Below are 23,510 nucleotides of genomic sequence, written 5' to 3' on the forward strand. Positions count from 1 at the left end.
CAGCGATGTTTAGGGGGACACCATAGGTGCCCATCGGGGCCAAATACGGAGGGTCGGGAGGAAGGGGGCCCTGCTAGGGGCCCCCAAAGTCCGTTTCGGACAGCCAATCCATGTCAGAAAGGCGAACATCATAATCCCCAATGGCGGAAGCGCCGTCCTTAAGGGATTTTGAGGTCTTTCCCACTGGTCGATGGGCTTCTTGAACCATGTCTGATTCGGCAGCGGTTAAAACTCCGACTGCCGTCTTCATAATACAGCAGTTGAACATTAAGCCTACCATGTCGGTCGGAGGATTTCCGACCAACACCGTAAATAGGCCCAGAGTCTTAACCGACTACTGAAAGGTAGGTGTAAAGCATTCGCAAGCAGGATTGGGCCTGTAAAGGACCTCATCCCCAAGTAAATGTTAAAAAAACAATTTTTAAGACTAGGCAGTTTCCCATGGACTACTGCCTAGTCTTAAAAATGTTAGTTGAACATTTCATTTTTTTTTTAATGTAGCCAGGGTTTATTTATAAAACATTTTTTTTTAATTGCTTTATTTAAAAGCAGTCACACACATGGTTGTATGCTGACCCCAGCAAGCTACCTTTACCTGTGATGGAAGCGATTCCTAGTGGGTCGCAATTAATATATATGATATAGGATGAATTGCAAACCTCTACGAATTGGGTTTTTGCAAATCGACCTATTAGCACATTGGTCAGTTTACAAAAACAAAATGGATTCAGTAAAAGTTGGTGCGCACTTTTGAAACGACTTTTACTGACTCCATTCTTTGTACATCTGGTCCCAAGTCTTTGTGACGCTGATGAATCTTATATTGGGAGTGACATGTCATTTTAATAGCTGCTTGACCATAAACAATCCTCACTATATCTTGGTGGACTATATCTATGACAATGTGCCTTCTTATGATCAAAATGCTTTACTTGATGCAGTGAACTTTTTTCATATTTGTTGTGGATGGTATGCTTAAAGCTCTGATATTCTGAAATGAAGAAGCAAAATTAATAACTGACGTTAAATTGCTCAAATGGCAGCTAGCAGAGCAATTGCAAGTTTCTTGAGGCTTTCACATGTGCCGGATTTGCATTCCTAAATAATGTAAATCTAAGAGATTCATAATCCCAAAAGTTGTTTCACACCTTCGGTGCTCATGAGGAGCCCAGCTCGTCATGAGTCACAATGGAGCTGTGCTTATGACGAGCTGGGCTCGTCATAACGGCTGCGCTCTGCCCACGCGCGATTGATTCCCCGCCTGTGCGGGCTAATTAATCAGTGGGCGGTGTTATGATGAGACTAGCTCGTCATGAGCACAGCTCCACTGTGACTCATGACGAGCTGTTCTCGTCACGAGCACTGCGGTGCCGTGCTCACCCCCGCCCCCTCCCCGCACCTTGAGGGAATTACCCCCGCACCAAAAGGGTTAACCCCTATCTGGTTGCCGCTGCTTACCCATGTGAAAAAATACATAAGGATTTTACTTACCTGCCCAGGGCGATTTGAAATGATGGAACCCTGGAAGGATGAAGTCATTGGACTTTGCCTGGTTTGTGGCTAGGTCGTGGAGGTTAAAATCCGTGAGATATTGTTCACTATTGATTTTTATATGGGTGAAGTAAGCAGTTTTGAGTTCAGAAATTGAGAAAACAGATGGGAAAAACAGACAATAATGCATAACTTTTTATTTTGTTTCACTGCTGATTAGCTGGATTCATTAAAAGCTACTGTGGATCGAACAGCCAGAGACTTGGAATCCATTAGACTACAAGTAGCAAACCTGAAGAAAGAAACCCAGGACAAGAAACAAAGGTACTCAAGCAGCACATTTCACAGTTATTTATTTAAACCCATCAAGTACTTGCTTTAAGAACTCAATATCACAGTTTCACTATCATCTAATTGCTGCAGTCGTTAATCATGACCCGGTAGAGCATGTACCTTTAAGTGAAATGCATGTCTCTGGCATGTATTTATATATCGCAAACACAGTCAAAAGGCACCAGAGTACTGTGCATGGGGAAGGAGATACAGTATGAGAGTGAATCTAGGTGAGGTGTGCTGGGTTATGAGAGGGAATGTTGACTTTTTTGTATCACACTGTTGTGTACTTTTAATAGGTGTAGCTTCATCTCTTTCCTAAATTGAGGAAGGGTGTGGGTGGTTGTTATTGGCTTACAAATTCTTACGTACCTGTGGAAGGTATTTGACATTGTATTCTGCATAAAGTTCTGTCATAGGATGTTTAGATTTGAATCTAGAGTGTATGCCCCCGAGGCAGTCTTCCCCAACGTTGCTTGTGATATGTCAATGGAAATAAAACTTCATACTTACTCATACCTCTTTGGGTCCACCTTTACTCTGTTATTTGATTACCACAGTGGTGTTGATGGATAAGAGGCTGTTGTTCCAGATCTTTGCTGCACAGATAGAGAAAGTCAGTTGTCTAGCCCTATCCATTCTTCGCCTTCTCGTCTCCAGTCTGATAATGTTCTGGTTGTGTGTGTGTCAAGAGTTTACAAAGATGGCGGGCTTGTCACTCAGATAGGCTTGGGTGCCAATCAATATGCTTATACACATAACACCACCAATACTCTGAATCTGCTGACCTCAAATGTCTGTTTTTCTAGTAAGATTTTTAAGCATAGGATTAGCACAGTGCCATCCAACCAGCTAGACAGTGACAATGCTTTTGCCATTTTTACAGCAAAGTGTTTTAAGCATGAGTTTAGCTAGTTCCATCCTTACTAAGCTGAAAATGGCAAAGCCTTTTACCATTCCAGGCACAGTATTGCATCTTTGTATTGGTAAAATACCATCCATGCCAGCCTGGAATGAATAAGAACAACTCCTGTTTCGTTCTTATTAGAGCTCTTCAGAGCGGTATAGCTTTTTCCAGACTCGAAGGAGGTGCCATTATAAGTCAAGACAATTCCCTTTCAGGCTTAGAGCGCCACATAAATTTTACAAAAAAGAAAGCATAGAACTCTGGGTAATTCCTACATTTTGATGGAGAGCTACTCCTTTGTAGGGAACACCCAGTAACACCACTGACACTCTGCCCACCTCTAAGGTCTGTTTTTCTGGCTTAGTTTTTAAGCATATAATTAGCACTGTGCCATCAACAGCGAGCTAGAAATGACAAAACCTTTTGCCGTTTTTACAGTGAAGTCTTTTAGAATGCGATTAACTAGTGCCAAGTTGAAAAATGGCAACGCCTTTTACCACTCCAGGCACAGTATTACAGCAGATTTTTTTTAGGGCCACATTTTTTTCTCTAGGACCCAGAATGAACGCAAGACAAAAGTACACATAGTCCAATTCTCATATGCTGGATCCTAAAAATAAATATCTCTTAATTTCCATCTCGGTGTTTATGTGCAATTTTTCATGCAGCTTAATATCAAGAGTCCTATGGAACAAGTGGGTTTATCATGCATGAACATGTGAGTTAATTTTGATGGAAGGAAGGATTTGAAGCTGAGGCACATTTGGGCACAGCTCTGAAAAATGTGTATTTTTGGGTAACCCCAACATGTGCTATACCTTTTCCCAATTCTAGGAAAAGCTTAGAATTTTTGCAAAGGAAATCCGTTGTAAAAGACTGATTCAGACAGGCAGTTCTGCCTTAAACACACATTTAAGCCCCAAAATGGCTTCCTTTATGCCGCTCAGGAATTCACAGGAGGATTCCTTACAATCATAAATTGTTTTAAGCTCTGCGGAGTGTGATGGAAACTGCAGGTGTAAATATGGTGCAAAGAGTGATGGAGGGTCTGGGGAGAGTTTGGTGGGCAGACCCAGGTGTAGTTGAATGAATGAATGAATGAATGAATGAATGAAAATAAACTTATATAGCGCAACTTATCCCATCGGGCGTCAAGGGCGCCTAACCAAAAACATAATCCTAGGTCTGAGAGCGTGCCTATGGGTAGGCCTCGATGAAGAGCCACGTCTTTAAGGAGTTTAGGGGCCACAGAAGAAAAGGCCCTTCCGCCCCATCTGACTCTGTTTGTCCGAGGGATGGATAGAAGGTTCTGGTTGGCACAGCGTAAGTTTCTACTGGGGATGTAAGGAACCAGAAAGGAACTTATAGCTTCAGCACAGCCACCAGACAGAGCCCTAAGAACCAGGCACAAGATTTTAAAAGAGATCCTGGCCTGGATCGGGAGCCAGTGCAGACTCTTCCTGGCTGAGGAGATGTTAGGGACATCCAGGACAAATCTAGCAGCCACGTTCTGGATGGTCTGAAGACGTTGGATAAGGCCTTTATTGATGTCTGCATAAAGCGCGTTGCAGTAATCCATCCGTGATGCAACTAAAGCAACCACAGTCTGTTTGCGGGCTTGGGGGGAGAGGAAATGGGAGATTTTTCTAAGAATCTAAATAACTCCCCAGCAGGTGGACACAGTTCTATTGACCTGCTGTGTCATGGCAAGCGAGGTGTCGATAATCACGTTCAAATTTCGGGCGGATTTCGAAGGCAGAGGACAGGCTCCAAGAGAAGGGGACCGCCAGTCGCTTGACCATGTGTCTTGATCCTTACCGAAGATCCGGACCTCGGTTTTCTCTCCGTTCAGCTTCAGTGAGTTTAAGATCATCCAATCAGAGACTGCTTGCATGCAGTTCCTGAAGCTGAACGCAGAGGTACTCACCGAGTGGGAGAGGGACACCATGATCTGGGTGTCATCGGCGTATGACACCACCTCCATCCCATGCGATCTTACTAGCCTGGCAAGTGGGGCCACATAGATGTTAAAGAGGGTCCGACTCAAGGCTGACCCCTGTGGGACCCCACATTGCACAGGTGTGGCAGGGGAGAGGTACTCTCCTAGCTTGACCCTCTGTTTGCTCTGAAAGTTTATGAACACCACCTACTTGTGAATTTGTTAGCATTCATAGATTTAGACCTGATGCTTTCTTAACCTAATAATGGTTGCAGTTTTTCTCCAGCACAGAGCTGATGTAGCCCCCTTTCCATGGGATCAAAAGGAACAGATCACGTTCACACTGTTTAATGAAAGTGATATGTGTAATGGCATATTTGGATACAATTGATCATCGGGTTGCATTATCCCAAGCCAGTATTGTACACCTCAATTCTGTCCAAAATCGGAACCAGGGCATTATGTCACGTGATATACAATGTAGTACGTCTGTAAACCTGCATCTGGAAGGTTTCTGGACTGGGAATGTTTGTGAATTCCTAAAGTAGTCAATCTGAACCATTTCTTGTGTTCTTTAACCTGCTCCTAAGTGTAGAATCAGTTGCATGTTTGTTTTACCTATGCCAGATGGGGATGACTTGGACAGGCATTTATATTTTTATCTGGTGTCTCTGAAAGGCTGTTGAAGTGAAATTCCCATTAACTCTATCAGTAAAACTGACAATTTTGCTAAAATATTTTTTTCTTTAGATTGGAAGTTGCAAAGGAGCAAAATGATGCACTGTCACAAAAACTGAAATGTACGAATATGTCTACGCTAAGTGTTGAAGAAAAAGCTAAGCAAATAGAGGAAATGCTAAAGGAGGATGAACAATATGTGATGGTACAGACACATTTTAATGAAGCAAACTAGAGTTTATTTTGATTACGTTTGATTATGTATGTATGTGTGTGTATGTATATATATACATATATATATTTATGTGTATGTGTGTACATTTGATTTTGTATGTAAAAAATAAATCTCATGGACAGATGTAATACTGTACATCGCAACAATGTGTTTTTAAAAAACATGCACAACACAAAAACACACCTTTATTGAATGCAGAGAGCAAAGGGAGAGGGATTGGAATAATTGCAGCATGTAAAAGAGTCTTATTGTCATTCAGATACTCTGTTTTGTTTGATCAACAAAAATTACAGAAAAGAAGACCTAGAATATTAAAACTTAGAAAGTGATTCTCTATATTTGAGAGTTGATATCCATGTTGCATCAAGCTTGTTATGGTCCCTTAGACATGTCATTAATATATTTTCCTGTTGCTTTCAATTTCTGTTTTGCACCACCAACACATAAATCAAATCAGGGCTAGTACAGAATATTCAATGTGCAATTTCCTACAGGTGCTTGTAAATTCAAGTGTTTGATATCTATATGTAGCTGGCTCAACAGTCCACTTTGGGCATCTAACTTTAAGTGTCACAGTTGACAAATGTAAATAATAACCTCCAGCTAGTGATTAATTTGTCGAAAAATAAGTGCAAGACCCAAAGTTTAGGAGCCTGCTGCTGAATGCATAATTGCTGAATACCAAGGATGCTTAGTTTTGATTTCATCCCATGCCATTAAAAGCTTGGGCATCAAAATTGATGCCAAGCTCTCTATGACCCAGCAGGTGTCGGCGGTAGTAGGAATATGTGTCGGCCTGCTGAGACCGCTAAGAAAACTCGCCCCCCTTCCCACATTTGCCACACTCAGAATGGCTGTAACGGCCATGATACTTTCACGACTAGATTACGGGAACTCCCTGTACATCAGCCTCCCAGGAAATCTGCTGCCAGATTACAGGTCATCATGAATGATGCAGCGGGATTAATTTTTAGATGGCCTAGGAGGGCCCACACCTCCCCCCTCCTACATCAGCTGCCCTGGCTCCCGCTCAGGCAGAGAACCAAGTTTAAGGGCCTTTGCATCGCTCATAAAGCCATCTATGGCCAATCCCCAATTTACATTAAAGATCGTTTAGTCAACTATACTCCGAGCAGGGCACTACTTTCCTCAGACACGGCTTGCTGGCTTGCCCCCCACTTTAGTTTGACCTCTAAAGAAGGAAGAGCCTTTTCAACCTCCATTCCTCTACTCTGGAACAAGCTGCCGGAGAATTTGCTCAAGGAACAAGCCCTTCTCCCTTTCACGAAGAACTTAAAAACAGTCCTTTTTGCGGAAGCTTGGGCTACAACCTAATTAGAAACATCTCCTCACATGCTAGGGTAGGGCTCTCTCTTACAGCGCTGACGGTGATAATGCGCTCTACAAATGCGAATTACAATCTTACTTTATTATGTTACTTTATCTCATTCTTGCAAGTTGTTTTTAATCCCTGCTTTCTCTATTTGTCAAAGTTTTCTTTTCTTTCTCTTTCATTTTTTTCTGTCTGACTTACACTCACTGTCAAAATCTGACTAGGAAAAATAAGTCACAGTCCCCAAACAAAAGAATGCTGGTTCCCACCATATGTAACTAATGGCATAAACTAAGCCAATCCTTCACTCAAGGGGCAAGTACATTTTGATGTCTGATGAGAATGGTGCTCTCTTTTGTAGACCTGTAATATGTTCAGGGCAACCCATACAACTTGATTATGAGAATATTACAGATATATCTTTGCTAGGAGTCATAGTGTATGTAAGCAATTCACTATCCTTATAACAGAAAGATAACTTATCTGATCTGTTACCTCTCACTCCGTACATGCAGTAGATGTGTATGGTTTTTTGAATGTTTATTGTTATACGGCTCCATTTCTTACTCCAATGTTTATTTTCGTTTTCAGGAAATTGAAGTTCAGTTGAAACAATTGCGGGACCTGCATTTCAAAAAAACTCAAGAGATGCATAACCAGATCGCAAAAGAGAAGACTCTTCTTTCAGAAATCAGTGGATGCCACGCAACTTTGAGAAATCGCAGTTCTTTTTTGCATAAGCTAGATGAGAACGCTCTTAAGCAACAAAAAATCCTTTATAACCAGGTATTCATAATTGCATCTGCTACTATATTGGGCATTCATTTTAACAAATATACCCATGTGTAGAGTTCTGTTTATGTGAGTTGCAGGTTGCCTTCTTTAATGTGAAGCTCTACACCTCGTTTATTTTTTGTAACGTGTTCTTATTGTTTAATCAGATGCAGTAACGTTGACATGACCTATTATATTACCTACTGGCAGTTGCCAGTAGGTAGTTTATGTTTGTTTATGTTTACAGATTTGTAAAGCGCATGGCTTCCCGTGAACGTGCCAGCGCTAGTGATAGAACAGAGGAGAATTGAGGGAAGAGTGAATTAGGGGAACAACCATGTCTTGAGGAGTTTACGGAATGAAAGGAGATTGGGCTGGGCCCGGATATCTAGAGGCAGTGCGTTCCACAGTTTGGAAGCATTGTATGAAAAAAGTCGGCCTCCAGAGCGGGCCTTCCTGATCCTAGGTATCCTAGGTATAGACGTCAAGTGTAGGTGTGAGGAACGGAGAGTTCTGTTAGTTTTGTGTGGAACGATTAGGTCCTTTAGGATCGGAGGTGCCTTTCTATGCAGGATTGTATGGGTGGTACAAAGGGCTTTAAAATATACCCTTTCTTGGATAGACAGCCAATGTAGTGACTTAAGGGCTGAGCAACGACTGTGTGTAACCGTGAGAAGACGGGCGGCAGTGTTTTGCACGACCTGGAGTTTTGCCAGTACCTTATTGGGAGCCCCTAGATACAGGGTATTGCCATAATCCAAACAGGACAGCACGAGGCCTTGAATCAGAAGTTTTTGAGATTGGGCAGGAAGTAAAGGGAGAATTTTTCTGGTCGTTCGTAGGAGGCCATAGCAGGTGCTGGCAGTTTTCCTGGCTTGGGTGGAGAAGTTAAGACCATCGTCCAGCCAAATCCCCAGGCTCTTAATTTCACATTTAGAGATTGGGGTGAGCCCAGACAGGGAGGCCACAGGGACTCCGGGCGAAAGTATAACTGGTTGCCCAGGACCATGATCTCCGTCTTTTCGCTGTTGAGCTTAAGATGGGACCTATCCATCCATTTGGTTATGTCTCCAAGACAGGTATAGAGATTGGTGGAAGGGGGGGGTCATGTTGGCTGAGGGATACCACCAGCTGGGTGTCATCCGCGTAGGTTAATAGCTTAATCCCAGATGGGGTGACGATCTTCTCAAGGGGGGACATGTACACATTAAAAAGGGTCGGGCTCAGGGATGAGCCCTGAGGAACCCACAGTGTATAGATGTCTTTTTGGAGGTGAAATTTCCGTCCGTCACCTGGAAGGAGCGGTCACTCAGGAAGGATTCCAGCCAGGACAGAGCAGACCCTGAGATGCCCAGATCCTTATAGTAGTTATAGTTATTACCTAGTTTCCATAGGAAAAGCATGTTTTGATTTGCTAATAACTTGAGCATCGTTTGATGAATCTTTGCAAAATTCAAAAAAAGAATTCTATCCTGATCAGCTCCTATCCTGAAAGTTTGGGGGTGATTCGTCAAGGGGGGCTGAGAAAAAGGGGGGGCCCAAAACGCGTTTTCTCCATGTTAATTTCCATAGGAAATTGTGTGACGAGCTACAGCCCGAACTGCTGAACTGAATTACCCCAAATTTGGCAGAATGGTAGAGCTTGGTTCAGAAAGCAACCTTTTTTTTAAATGGTGTAAATCCGTTCAGTAGTTTTTGAGAAATTAAAAAAATAAGAGTCAAAAAATCAATTTCCTATAGGAATCTTTGTGCAAGGCTACAGCTGAAACTACTGAACGGAATAACCCCAAATTTGGCACAAAGGTAGTGCGTGGGTCAGAAAGCGACCTTTTTTTAAATGGTGTAAATCCATTCAGTAGTTGCTGAAAAAGTAGAAAAATAAAAGTTTCGATATCTGGGCGCTGCCTAAGTCCAGTGCACGAGCTTCACTGTGATTGGCTGCCAACACTCCAAACGAGGAAGTGTTGGCAGCCATCTTGTGGCTCGTTAGAAGTGAGTCACCAGAAAATAGAGCAACAAAGGTATAAACAAGAGAAGGGGGTAGGGTAGAAACACCCTGACCCCCTAGGCATGCTTAGGGGGTCTCAGAAGGACCCCCAGGGCCAAAAAAAGCGTTAAAAAAAAATAATTCGGAGCAATTCGCGCTGGGGTCGCGCGTTCCCACGTTTCATTTAAATGAGGCCCCTGGGTGGGCTAGGTCCTGGGGGCATTTCTTAAAAAATAATATTTTATTGATGCCTCTGGGTGGGCTAGGTCCTGGGGGCATTTCTTAAAAAATAATAGCGGAGTCCGCTTGGGCCCCCGCAGCCCCTGGGCTTTACTCATGTTGGGAGGGGGATTCAGTAGGCTGTAGAAATTATATCGGGAAAACAACAATGCGCCGTATTGCGGCCTTCCTTTAATATAATGCAGAATAATGTTTACTTAAAATGCAGTGTTCACTGTTATCACGGATAGTGTCACTTTGTTACAGGAAAATTAATAATATGTGGGAGGGCATGTTCTGTATCTGTGCGCTGAATAAAATTAATGTTTAATTGGCTGAGGTGTTGTAACAATAAGCTTAATGTTCATTGGCTGCGAACCACTGAGAGTCGAATGTTTATAGCCATTCTCTTCCCCTTCGCAGGGTAGCAAGGACCTCGTTTTGGCTCACATGTTCTAAGGAGGACCTTCCAGAGCTTAATGTTCATTGGTTGCGAACCATTGAAAGTAAAAGTGTAGCTAGCTATTGCTTTCTCCTCCGCGGAGTAGAAGGGACATCAGAGTGGCTGACGTGTTCTAAGGAGGAGCTTCCAGAGCCTAATGTTGATTGGTTGCGAACTATTGAACATAGAAGTGTTGCCAGCCATTCACTTCCCCCTCTGCGGAGTATTAGGGACATGTCATTGGGTAACGTGTTCCAAGTGGGACCTTGCCAAGCTTAATGTTCATTGGCTGTGAAGTATTAATAGTAGAATTGCTGACAGCCATTCCCTCCCCTTCTGCGGAACATCATGGACATTTTGTTGACTAAAGTGTTCCAAGTACAAGTTTGCTCGTTATTGGGTGGGAACGGTTCACTTTTGTCAGCCATTTTGTGACGTACTTCAAAGGAGTACGGGGAAACAAAGTAGTAGAGGGGAGTGTAGAAACACTGTTAACTCTGTACAGTGGTCACAAGGTGGTGGACAGGGACTGTGAAGGTTAATTTTGCGGGTCCTTCCGAAGCTTAATTTTCATTGGCTGTGAAGCATGAAAAGCAGAAGTGTTGACAGCCATTCCCTCCCCTTCTGCGGAACACCATGGACATTTTATTGACTAAAATGTTTTGAGTACAAGTTTGCTCCTTATTAAGTGGGAACGGTTCACTGTTGTCAACCATTTTGTGATGCACTTCAAAGGAGTACGGGGAAACAAAGTAGTAGAGGGGAGTGTAGGAACACTGTTAACTCTGTACAGTGGTCACAAGGTGGTGTACAGGGACTGTCAAGGTACATTTTTAAAATATATTTTAAGGGCCATTCATATAATTTGCATGGGGCCTACAAATCATGTCGGGAAAAAAACAGTGTGTTGCGGTCTCCTTTTTATTAAGTCAGCGGGTGGGATACTTCACAGGAGCAGTATTTACTTATAATGTGGTGGTTACTTTTCTGACGGGGAGTGCTACATCTTTGGAGCTAATATTATAATATGGAGGAGGGGGTTGAAAAAGAAAGCTCGCTGTTGCGGTCTTCATTTAAATTCTGAGTAACCTATTTCTCGGGAGCAATGTTTACTTATAATGTATAGTTCTAGTGCAGTGCTTACTTCTGTCGCGGGTAGTGCTATTTTCTTGCAACAAAATAGTAAGTGTGGTTGTGCTGCAAAAAATTGAGTCTAGGTTTGAAACAGTTTTTATTAAGCAATCACAAATATACTTTCTTAAGAAAGTGTAGCTGTATATATCAAAGGGGTGACAAATAAAAACGCAATTCAAAAAATATCCCTTTAGCGTGGCCACACCCTCCTTTTTTTTGTTGCCTATAGTTTTTAAAAGTGTTGCCCCATATTCTTGTTAATTTAAGAGGGCATCAGTTACTTTTAGATAAAGTAGAAAAGAAGTGCTACAAGAAACAGTCCGTACTAAATCATTTCAGGTCAGAAGAACAATAACAAGTAAAAAACATTTAAAATAAATGATGTCATATTACCTAGGAATGTATACTTCATCAAAACATTAAATAAAGCACTATGTATACAGTTTTTTTTAAAAGACTACTATTTTATAAAATATTAGCAGTTACAAACTGTGAGGTAGTAAGTTATCAACGGAAATAACTGTAGTAAATGTATGTCGCAGAGATAGATCTCCAACTCCTCTGAAGTACTATAAGGTCACAGTATTAAAATATACACAGTGACTTTATAGTATTGCACAGGAGAAGAAGAATAAGGAGGACAACCAAAAAAACTACATTTTTACAGTCTCTATTCTGTAGAAGTCGGGATAGTTTTGTCGTAGTGCTTAGAGGTCGCTCACTGCTCTGGTAACAGATCATGTACTACATTAACAATATATAGAAAAGTAGTAATATATACAATACTATCCCATATACTGTATACGGAGAACGAGATTAGGAACCACAACAAAGAAAAAGAGAAATACGAAAATATTAATTAAGAAATGTAGGGTTTATCAAAGGCATTTAGTAAAAAAAGTATCTAAGTAAATAATCTTTTTTAAAACTGCAATTTCGAAAAATATTCTCAATGTAAAAATATCTGATCAAGTAAGTTATAAAGGTCAGTAAGCTGTGTTTGAGATGGTTTACTCCCGGTGGCAACAAATCTCTAATTCCTCTTGTGTGAAAATATGATACTTTATTACAATATATAGAGTTTCAGTGATGTCACACAAAAAACAGAAAAGGAAAATAAAGTCATTAACACAAAACAAGAGCAATAACGAAATATTTTTCAGTGGTGATTATGTTGAAAGCTTTTTTTCCCGCAACTTTGAGATCTTTCGTCTTCACGGCGACGGCTCATAAACTCCTCTCAGATCATAATGCCTGTGAATCTTATAATATAAAGATTTACAGTATATGATCAAAGGGGGGAAACGGAGTAAGAAGGAGAAGCTGTTCACTTTACATATGAATGTTTAGTCTTCGCATCGACGGGTCACTTACACCTCTGAAGTTCGCTTTACTCTGATTATTACAATGTACATAGTCACAGTATATAACCTCAAAGGAGCCTGAAAAGGAACAGTGTTGCCTCTATTCTGGGTGTTTCTCAATACCACCTGGTGACGTTAAATATAAATGGGAAAAACATCCAATAACACTTTTGTTCGTAATACAAATCTTTAAATATTCACAAATATCTACGTATTATAAATATCTACTATGCCATAATCAAACAACTTACAACTCCGTAATATGTTTTGTTGTCGCAAAAGAAGAATCCGACGCTATAAAATGGAACCTGCATCACAGAATGGACACGCGAAAATAACTCACAAAAACAAAACTAATTGAACAACGGTTGTGGTTTATATACTTTTTGGTTATTGAGTAGTCTATGGAAGGAAGATGTGGCTCCGCCCATTTACATGTCACGTTTTACAATTGATACGTGCTCCCGTTTTCACTGTTTCACTTGTGCACATGTTGGGAAAAGTTACAAAATGTGAAACGGTAAAGTTTTCACTTTTGATCCTCATAAGTATAAGTTCCTTAATATGTACATACGTTGGAGAGCTTAAAAACTGTTACCCGGCAAACCGTGTCATTTCCTTTCTTGTGACTAAAACCATCTATTAACTGCTGTAATTCTTAATAAAAGATATAAAAAAAATATTGTTTAGAATAGAAGGAAAAAAAAGTATGTGCTAACATTTCTCCTCACTATGGGCCAGATGTAGGTAATCCTATTTTACCAATTCTAAAATACAGAATTTTACAGATTCTGTATTTCAGAATCAGTTAATGGGATGTAGCAAATAATTCGTTAAAATTTACCTAATCGTTAAATTTCGGAATCTCCGATTCAGTATTTACCGATTCGGTATGGGTAAATACCGAATAAGAAATACAAGCAATTGAGGATTCAACCAATCATGTGCGTCGCCCCCACCCCACAACCAAGCAACAGAGGAACCAACCAATCATGTGCATCCACCCCACCTCACAACCAGGAAGTGGCCACACCCATGCAGGTGCAGACTAACAACATTCTGGAGAGCTGTGAGACACTGAGCTACTGGCTGTACTGAGCAGAGCAGAGCAGAAGTGCAGGATGGAATCTCAGGACTCAGTTCAGTTCAGTTCAATAAACTTTATTTCGATTCAAAAACGGAATCCTAAAAGTATAAACAGATTAAAAGAAACATTATACATTACACAAATAATTTAAAAGGACCATACAGTTATGTTGACATCCATAAAACATATTATGTATCCATAAGTTTATTTGCAATACATTTGGGATACATGTAGGTTAAAAGATCACGTATATTAAAAAAGAGATTTTGTAAAGTGCATGTGCAATCCATAAGGATACCAATCTACACACTGATCTCATAGATATAAATCAAAGAATATTCCATGATGATAGTCCATATCGATTTCTGATGGTGAGCGCCAGTCTAATAAAACTAAGCACAGCACTGCATATGGCTGGAGTTGATAGAGAGAGTAAATATTTGTATCCCTCTTTGTAATAGCGGGATCCAAGGGTTAACAAAACAGGTCTAATAAATCGATCTCTTGGATCTTTGTACAAAGTACAAAAAATAATAAGATGCACAGTGTTTTGTGAAACTTTGTTATTACAGGGGCAAGGGGGTAGTCTCTCACACCACCCCACTTGCTTTGGAAAAGCAAATAGGAAATGCAGTGTGTTAAGGCGAAACCTAGTCAAATAAAAGCGCCATTGGATATGCGCAATATATGAAAGGTAAGGCTGCTGCTGCAACCTTCCCCTATCATATACCACGCTCTCGCTATTTCTCAACATGCCTAATCTGGTCCAATAGGCCTCTTTAATTATTAACAACAATTACTACCAACAGTTTCGGGGTTTAAATAAATATGACCCTAGCGTATCTTATAAAAGGTTTCCCTGACATATAATAACCATGGGATCTTCGCAGAATACTCAAGCTTAAGGCAATCTTGCAATATTTCCTTTGTGAGTTTCAATTCTTCAGAACTCCAAACCTTGCTCCAAAGCAGGAAGGGGGAGACATGGATAATGTCACTCACAGATTCAAGACCCACCTCAGTATGGCAGAAGATGTTTGAGGTACCCGATGGGACAGATAAGAGGCGATTTATAAACTTATTTTCCATGATTTGGATTTTATTACAGGTTTGTGTACCCCACACGCCCACTCTGTATGTTGCAACAGGGATGCATTTTGCTTTATATAAGGATTTTAGTTCTGCAACCGTCTTCTGACCCAATTTACTTGAGAAACGGAAAATGGCCTCTATGGATTGGGTAGCCTTTTGCACACGGGCTTATATTAGAGGATCCCAGCTCAAGGTTTTATTAAATGGATTCCCCAGGTAATTGAAACTATCAACTTTCACAATAATTGAGTCCTTCACCATAAGCCAGCGAGATTTTACCCCTTTTGGGCCGCAGACCACGGTAAAGGACTTTGTGAAGTTGACCCTTAGATCTAATCCTTGCATAAAAGTTTCAAAAGCATTCAAACAAGTTTGCATGCTGTTGGCAGTTAGGGTCATTAGCACTGTGTCATCTGCATAAGATAACATCGGTATCAGTTTACCGTTAACCTGGGGGAAATTTATACAACTTTCCAACAAAAGGGCTTCCAGACCATTGGTGTACACCAGGAACAAGAAAGGGGCCAATATACACCCCTGGCGGACACCTTCAGTTGATGGAATGGACTTTGTCTTCTCCCCGGCAGGGCCACATCTGATCCTTACTGTTGTGGCAGCATGCAGTCTGCGGAGGAGGGTGACCAACGGTTCTTCAAACCCCATGGACTCCATCATTTGCCACAATTTACTTCTACATACAGTGTCAAAGGCACTGGATAAGTCCATGAAGGCCAAGTGGATAGAACCACACTTAGCCCTCATGTAGAGCCATGATTAGGCACAGCTCAGTGGCTCCTTTTCCCCGCCTAAACCCGTACTGGGAATCCACAATAATACCTGATGACTCAGCCCAGGTTTCCAGGTGAGCCAAAATCACCCTACCCATCAGCTTACAAGACGCATCTATTAGCGATATTGGTCTGTAACAACAGGGGTAGCATTTGTCTCCCTTTTTAAATATTGGAACCACTACCACCTCTTGCCAGGAAGTCGGAATGCATCCTACCACAGCTGCTCTGAACAAGAGTAATATTATGTTTAAAGAGATCCAAAGGGACTGAATCCGGCCCTGGGGCCTTTAATGGAGTGCCTTTTCTTAATGCGGCCTCTACCTCTGGAAGTGTCAATGAGAGGCTAAGCGTGTTCGCTGACTACAAAATGAAATCACAGATCCCCTCTTTAGCAGTTGGCAGGGTCGCCCCTTTTGGATTAAAAATGTTCCCATAATGTGCTTCCCAGGTGTCCCCTGGGATATGGACCAGCATGTTATCCTTATCTTCGCTTCTTAAGAAAGGGCGGTTTATTACCTCCCAAAAGAGTCGGCTGTCCTTTAGTTCTGAGGCTTTTCCTAAATCATCCCATGCCTTTTTCTTTAAATCTAATTTACGCTTAATAATAGCATCTCTGTACATTTCCCTTGACCTTCTAACTAACTCCCTATCCCGTGGAACTTGGTGTAGTGCCTTCGTTAATCTAGTTTGTGCTCTAGCACATTGTGCATAAAACCATTTACAAGCATTTCATTTTCTTCCCTCCCACAGTTTTTAGGAGGTAAGAAGCCACATTACCTAGAAGAGCCTAAAAGTTCTTAATTATTACATCCGGCTCATTAGAGGGGGTTAAGCAAGCATCTATCCTTTCTTTGTTTGTTTTAAAAATCTCCACCTCTAGATGGCTTGCATCTACCTTATCCCACTTTAAGGTGACCCCCTAGTTCTGGCTGAACGTGATTGGGTGGGCCACAGTCTGAGCTCTCTTAACCACTTGGATGCTAGGCGTTTTCCCCCCCAGTGCTGGAAAATGCCATTTTAGTGGCACCATGACGAGCTCAGCTCGTCATCAGCACACGACCCCCGTGGGTGATGACGAGCGGAGCTCGTCATCAGCATCGAAGGGGTTAAAAAGGGACACAGACTCAGAATTAGGGGGTTATGATCACTAGCTGGATTTGCCTCAATCTGAAAATCATTGATAAGATGAATATAATTTCTTGAGACCATAGCAAAATCAATTACTCTCATCTGACCCCCTGTGCCATGGAAAGTAGATATACTCAAAAGTCTTGAAAAGTTGGACATATCCAGGACACAAAGGTCATTAATCGTTATGATATTATTTAAAGCCTCTCCTAGTTTTGAGTGCTTAAAATGTGCCAATGGCTGGTCACTTAGATCTACTAGACCACAGACTCTGGAACCACTAAATTTACATAAACTACAATTGAAGTCTCCTACCCACATGATAAAAAGAGGAAATATAGTATTGGTTTAACAATCTCATCCTGTAATTTTTCAATAACCGCAGTAACATGGGTATCGAATATGTTATAGTACCAATTAATTAAAAGCAAAGGCACTAGAAATAAGTCCTTAATCATAAGCAGCTGGTACCAGGGAGATTCCACCAGTGTAACAGTTTTTATCATATTATGCTTTACAGAAATAGCTGTCATGAGACCGCCCTTAGCTCTTCCAGCATGTGAGGGTTCGGCACAAACATTGAAGATTTGGTATCCATCCAGGCCAATGTCCCCTCTGCTCCAAGTCTCCTGGAGGCAGATTATGTCAAAGGATTCGACAAATTTTAACCATACTGGGTCCTCTAACCTCCGGGAGAGACTAGCTATATTCCATGAAATCAGGAGGAAAGGGCAACCCTCAGCCAGACTATCTGCTTCCCCCAGGGGTATTGTTACTTTCAACTGGGTTGCGTCACTCTCGCTCGGAATTGCTACTATAGAGCTAGTGTCTGCAACCAATGGGACCGATTCTACCTGTCTTGTATTAACACTCCCACCCTGATTTACTGCAATATTGGTATCATCTATATCCAGGGTACCATAACTGTTTGTTCAGCCGTGTCTCTCCCTCCCCAGGCCACCATGAAGGGAACAGTCGACGGGTTGGGATGTGAATGCATATTACTAACCATCTCTACCACAGTTCCAGCTGCTTTAACTGGGTTTATCCTCATTGGGCTGACAATCCTAGTCCTATCCATATCTTTTGCCCCCTATCAAGGGAATGAATGGTCCGAAGTCAGTCCACCCCCTCCAATCCCATGAGTGGATCAAACCTATTTCTTAAGGGTAACCAGTCCGAGGTGTTAAAACCCATAAATCTACCTCTACCAAAGTTCTGTGTTTGTTGTGATAAACTAGAAGTCACATGAGGGTAGAAATAATCTAGACCTAATGATTGGATGTCACCTAATCTGGCAAACCTTGGATCCCTACGTATGCAGTTCACAACCCATGGGTCTCTGAGATTAACAATTATGCAATCTCCCTCGAGATCCTTAGTGCTATGCCCCAACCATGCCACTCGCCTCACGCCTAAAATCTCTGAGTGTAAGCCCGGGGGTAATCTCCTGTTCCTACTAAGCCAAAAAATGACTTTATTCTTTAGTTCTCTATCTGATTCTTGATGTTCTGGGTTAGTTTCTGGTACCCCTGTTAGAATAATAGTCAGAGGCATAGATTCCGGAGGGAGGTTTACACGCAGAAGCCTCTTTCTGGGCACTTCTTTACCCTGCGATGCATTACTCAAAGGCTGTTTAACCCCCGGTCCTGGATCTAGAACCTGTTTAGAAACAGCCACCCTATCTACCTTAGTGGCTTTGGACTTTCCACTTACCACGCTTTTTTCCCCTGTGGCTAATTGAATGTTCTGAACTGCAGGAGTTACATTTGTAGCAAGTTGGACAGCTTTAGGATGTTTAACAATTCCTGACGGTATGGGTGGAGTGGCTTTAGCTTCATTACTTTTTGTGCTCTTAATTAAGGCATCAAGTTTTGAAGTATTCCCTTTTGTCATTAACTCTATCTTGTCTAATTTTTCTTTAATTAATTTCGTTCGATTAATCAAGGGTAGTATTAGAGACCTCACTAATATTTCCATCTTGGCAAGAAGATCCTCATTTGGATTTTGTTGGATCGGTATTGGAACAATATTATTTAAGGTAACAGTTAGGATAGGAGACTGCGGTAATACCTGTGGAACATCCCTGGGGTTTTGGGTTTTTGAGGATTTTTTACCACCGCCCATCTTCTTTCTTCCCCCTTTCTTATTTTTCCCCTGCGTGGGAGTTACAATATGTTTCTTGTTTGGTTCCCTCGACAACTGATCTTGTTCTATCCGGGGAGCAGGGGGTGAAGGCGTTGGTGTGGATGTTCTATGGCTCAGGTCACTGGAAAGCTGACTATTCAAAATTGAACCCAGCGTAGAGCCGGTAGCGGAACCACCAGGCCCCTCCTCCGGAGGACAGGAGATCATGCTAGTATCTGCCAGAGCAACCGGGTCATTAAAATGAGCCGGTGTTACAGCAGTCCCAGTCGAGCCCAATGAAGACTGTTTACCCGTTAAAATATCTAGTGACAGGAGTTTTTCTGCGAAAGCTATTTCTTTCTTTAAAATGCCAGTAGCCTGTTTAAAAAACTGGTCCAATATGCACGTAACCATTCCTGCGTTGGTATTCAAGGTAACAGTTCTACTTTTCCCTGATCGTAAAGCCTTGACAGCGAATCAGCAGTTATCAATAAGCACTAAAAATGACAAAGGCTCGCTAAGTCTATAAACTATACTGACACGCTATAGGCAATAATCCAGGAGTCAAATAGTATGGCCCAGCCCGGCCTCGACCAACCACGGACGGCCCGCCCTTTTCCGGGGCTTCGCCCCGTGCTTCCCGCGGTAGCTTTAGGGACGTTCCTTAAATGGTAGGAGGAGGGGCGGGAAGAGGCACCAGGTGTGCGAGGTTAACAGAGCGCAAAGAGCTCTGGGCCTCGCAGTCCCGCACCCCCGTGATTGCCCTGATGGAGAAAGGCGATTTCGCTAACCAGCGGCAGCTCCAAGTGTCCAGGCACAATGCGGGCTTGCAACTCCGCTCCAGTCCCAGTCAATACGTGAGTGAGGGCTCCAAATACACCAGTGGAAGTTTAGGCAAGTTCTACGACTACGAGCGGCACCCCCAGGACTCACAGAGGGAAGTAGCAGACCTCAAAAGAATAATTAAAGTTCAGCACAGGCGAACTGAAGGTGCTGGTGGAGGAGGTGGTGAAACACCACACCCAGCTTTTTGGGAAACAGTCTCTGCAGGTAGCAGAGGCTGTGAAAAGGAACACCTGGCTGTGAATCCAGGCGAAGGATAACGCCATAGGAGGGACCACACGAGAAGTAGATGACCTTAAAAAAGCGCTGGTATGATCTCAGGATCATAACAAAGAAGAAGCTGGCAGCACAGAAGAAAGAGGCCAGTGTCACAGGAGGAGGAAGGAGCAGGGCACCTGCCCTTACTGACCTGGAGCAGCTGGTGAAGTCCACCCTGGAGCCCGAGAGTGTTTTTGGGATCAGGGATGCTGACAGCTCAGCCCGAGCTGCAACAAAACAAGGTATGGAGCATGTCCAGCATTCTTCCCCCCCTTCCCTGTCCCCCTTCCCCAATGTGGCCGTTTGTTTCACACTCTAGTACAGGTTTTGGGATACACCAGCAATGCATCTTGGGAGAGGTAGTCATTGAAACATACATCAGTACAGTCATCACACAAAACAGTAAGGCATGCCACACACTACATTTAGATGAGATGCAGTTGAGGACATTGATATTGTGTGACAGGATTGTAATTTAATATTGAAATACAGGGTTGCAGCACCACTGAGCCAAATGTCCATATCTGTCCACAGGAGAGTCATCTCGCAGGACAGCGCAGGAGAGGGAGAAAAGGGCACCCCAAAAGGAAAGGAGTGAGGATGCAAGCAGGAGTGCAGGGCAAAGCACTGAAACACCACCCGCACCCACAGCACAGGCAGCTTCCACACCAGAGGCAGCCACAACAGCACAGCCATCATCACCTCTGCTGTATGATTCACCACAGCAGGACCCACCAGCACAGTCTCCCTCACCAGCTTCAGAGTCATCGGAAGTGGTAAGGCCCATGAGGCATCATGTACTCCCTCTCCAACTCAAGGCGACGTCCTCTGAGGAAGAAAGGGAGGGTGACACCCAAACTGCTCCACTGTAGGCAAACAATGCTGGGCTGCAGTCCGCCTCCGAAGGTGTGCACACATGTGCAAGATGTCGTAGGGTCCGGGAGAGCAGCACAACTGGGCATGGTGGCGGGGTCTTCTGCGGGATGGAGGCCACAATGGTGCAAGTGCAGCGCCTGCAGGCAAAAGGCGTACTATCAGTGCAGAGACAGATGCGCAATATGAACCGGGGTATCAGCTCCATGGCGGAGAGCATGAGGAAAATGGCAGAGGGAATGCGGGACATGTCCCAGTCCATGATGGCCCCCTGTGATAAACTTGACGAGGACCGCACAAAAAAGGCGCAGGGAGAGGCAGTGTATGCAGCATTTTACCAAGGCGGTGAACAGTTTGGCAACTGCCACTTCACTGCTATGTATGCGCTCTTTGGCGATGCAAGAGGGGCTTGTTCACTGCTGCACAGATGTCTCCAGGGGGATGGGGAGGGTGACATCTGCAATGGAACTGCTGCTGACCAACCAGTCAGCCAACGCTGGAGATCTAGGTGTGGGGGACACTAAAGACACCACCAGCAGGAGCAGCAGTAACACACCCATACAGGACTTATGGAGGAGCAGCAGGTGCCAATCTGCAGGCCCTGGCTCAACAGCCAGTGTTGAAACCCAGCCTCGGGCATCCCGCACTGTTGTGCGTGGGCGCAGACATTAATGCTGCCCACACTACAGAGAACATGTTAGGGTGAAGTAACCCATGACCGCCTAGTTAGGTTGTCACAAATTGGACTACCATGGTGTGCCATTTGTCAATTGCCGTAGTGCCCATTAAATTATGTCATTCACATTCAACGCCTGGCTGTGTCTCCTTACTTACTTAAAAATAGCTGCGTGTGATCTCTTCCCGTCTCAGTCTCCCATCTGTTGCTGGCGCTACTCCTGCTGCATAGGGCTCTGGCTGTTCAGTTCCATCATCAATGTCCTCATGATAAGTCATATCAACTTCTGTGCCTTTCTTGGTGGCAAGGTTGTGCAGCATGGCACAGGTTGCAATGATTTTACAGCAGATGATGGGAGTGTATTGATGTGCACCTCCGCTCTTGTGGAGGCAGCGGAACCTGCTTTTTAAGAGTCCAAATGTGCAATCCACAACGTTGCGTGTTGCTCTGTGTGCCACATTGTAACGTCTCTCACTCCGAGTTGATGGGTTCATGTTGGGAGTGAGAACAAAGGACAGCAGAGCATAAGCGCTATCGCCTAGGTGGGAAAGAGAGTGCCATTAGTTACATACCATTTGAAACATTCAGCTGCAATAATTATCGAGTGTGTCAGTGATTTACCTAGCAGGTATCCTTCCCCAAATTCTCCAGCAGCCAGGCGTGTGTAGATCCCACTGTTCTGGAATATGTAGGAGTCGCGGGTGCTCCCTGGAAATTTGGCCAAAATGTCAGTAATTATGTTGCCAGCGTCGCAGATCACCTGCACATTTATTGAGTGGGTGGACCTTCTGTTTCTGTATATGTACTCTGTGGTTGTAGGAGGGCAGATTGGGATATGGGTGCCATCAATGCAGCCGATGACTTGTGGGAAGTGTGCCATTTGATAGAAGGCAGTCTTGGTCTTTAGCAGTTCCGCGTGTGTGTTAGGGAAGCAGATGTAATGATGCATTCTCTGCATCATGGCCTCTAGGAACTTCCGGAAGAAACGGGACAGGCAGCTCTGGGACACCCCACCTACCGCAGCAATCACCCCCTGGTAACTCCCAGATGCAACCAGGTGTAGGCTACAAAGCACCTGCACATGGGGTGGGATGGTGTGCGCCCTTGGGGTTGGGTGCTCCAAAAGTGGGTGCAGGCCCCTAATCAAGTCCAGGATGGTTTGGGGGTGTTGCCTGTACCTTTTCAAGATCTCTGCCTCAGTGAGTTCGAAGAGCGTTATCCGCTGTCTGTAGACTTGCTCCTCCCTTCTCCAGGCCCTCTCTCCTGCTGCCTGTAGCTGTAGCCGCCTTGCTATCACGTAGAATGCCACCATTCTGGTCACACTGTTGCATTTTGGGGCCTTTTTTATAGCCTGCACCTGGTTGCCACCTGCTTTCAATCCATGGTAATTACCGACTCTTAAATACCGAATTTCATGAAAATCGGTATTTTAGAAGTTTCCTACATCTCAATACTCATTTTTTACCATTTCTTACTTACCGATTCGGAAAATTCCGATTCGGTAAATTCCAAATCGGTAAATACCGATTCGGTAAATTACCGATTCGTATTTACCAAATAGGTCTTTTTTGGGCTCCTACATCTCAAAAGCCAAATACCGGTTGGTAACTGCCGGAATTCGGTATTTTAGTTCATTACCGACCGGTATTTGGCTACCTATATCTGGCCCTATATTTTTAAATAAAAAAAATACCAGCATTTGTAAAGCGTACAGGCACCCTCGGAAATGTGTGCCTGCGCTCGGGGGCATTGGGAAGATTAAGCAAGGTGTTGCCCACAGTGACATAGTGGTGGGCTAA

The 23,510-nt window shown here is 43.3% G+C and overlaps 1 protein-coding gene across 1 annotated transcript in view; it reads left to right on the plus strand.

Moving 5' to 3' along the window:
- CCDC39 (coiled-coil domain 39 molecular ruler complex subunit) overlaps positions 1–23,510 on the plus strand; it is a 164,574-nt gene that overhangs the window by 53,862 nt on the left and 87,202 nt on the right. The window contains exons 8-10 of the mRNA XM_086944364.1: positions 1,712–1,815; positions 5,421–5,553; positions 7,508–7,702. Of these exons, the coding sequence (XP_086800490.1) occupies positions 1,712–1,815; positions 5,421–5,553; positions 7,508–7,702 (432 nt within the window). The remainder of the gene's footprint in view (positions 1–1,711; positions 1,816–5,420; positions 5,554–7,507; positions 7,703–23,510) is intronic.

This window comes from Lissotriton vulgaris, chromosome 11 (genome assembly GCF_964263255.1).
Source record: "Lissotriton vulgaris chromosome 11, aLisVul1.2, whole genome shotgun sequence".
NCBI lineage: Eukaryota > Metazoa > Chordata > Amphibia > Caudata > Salamandridae > Lissotriton > Lissotriton vulgaris.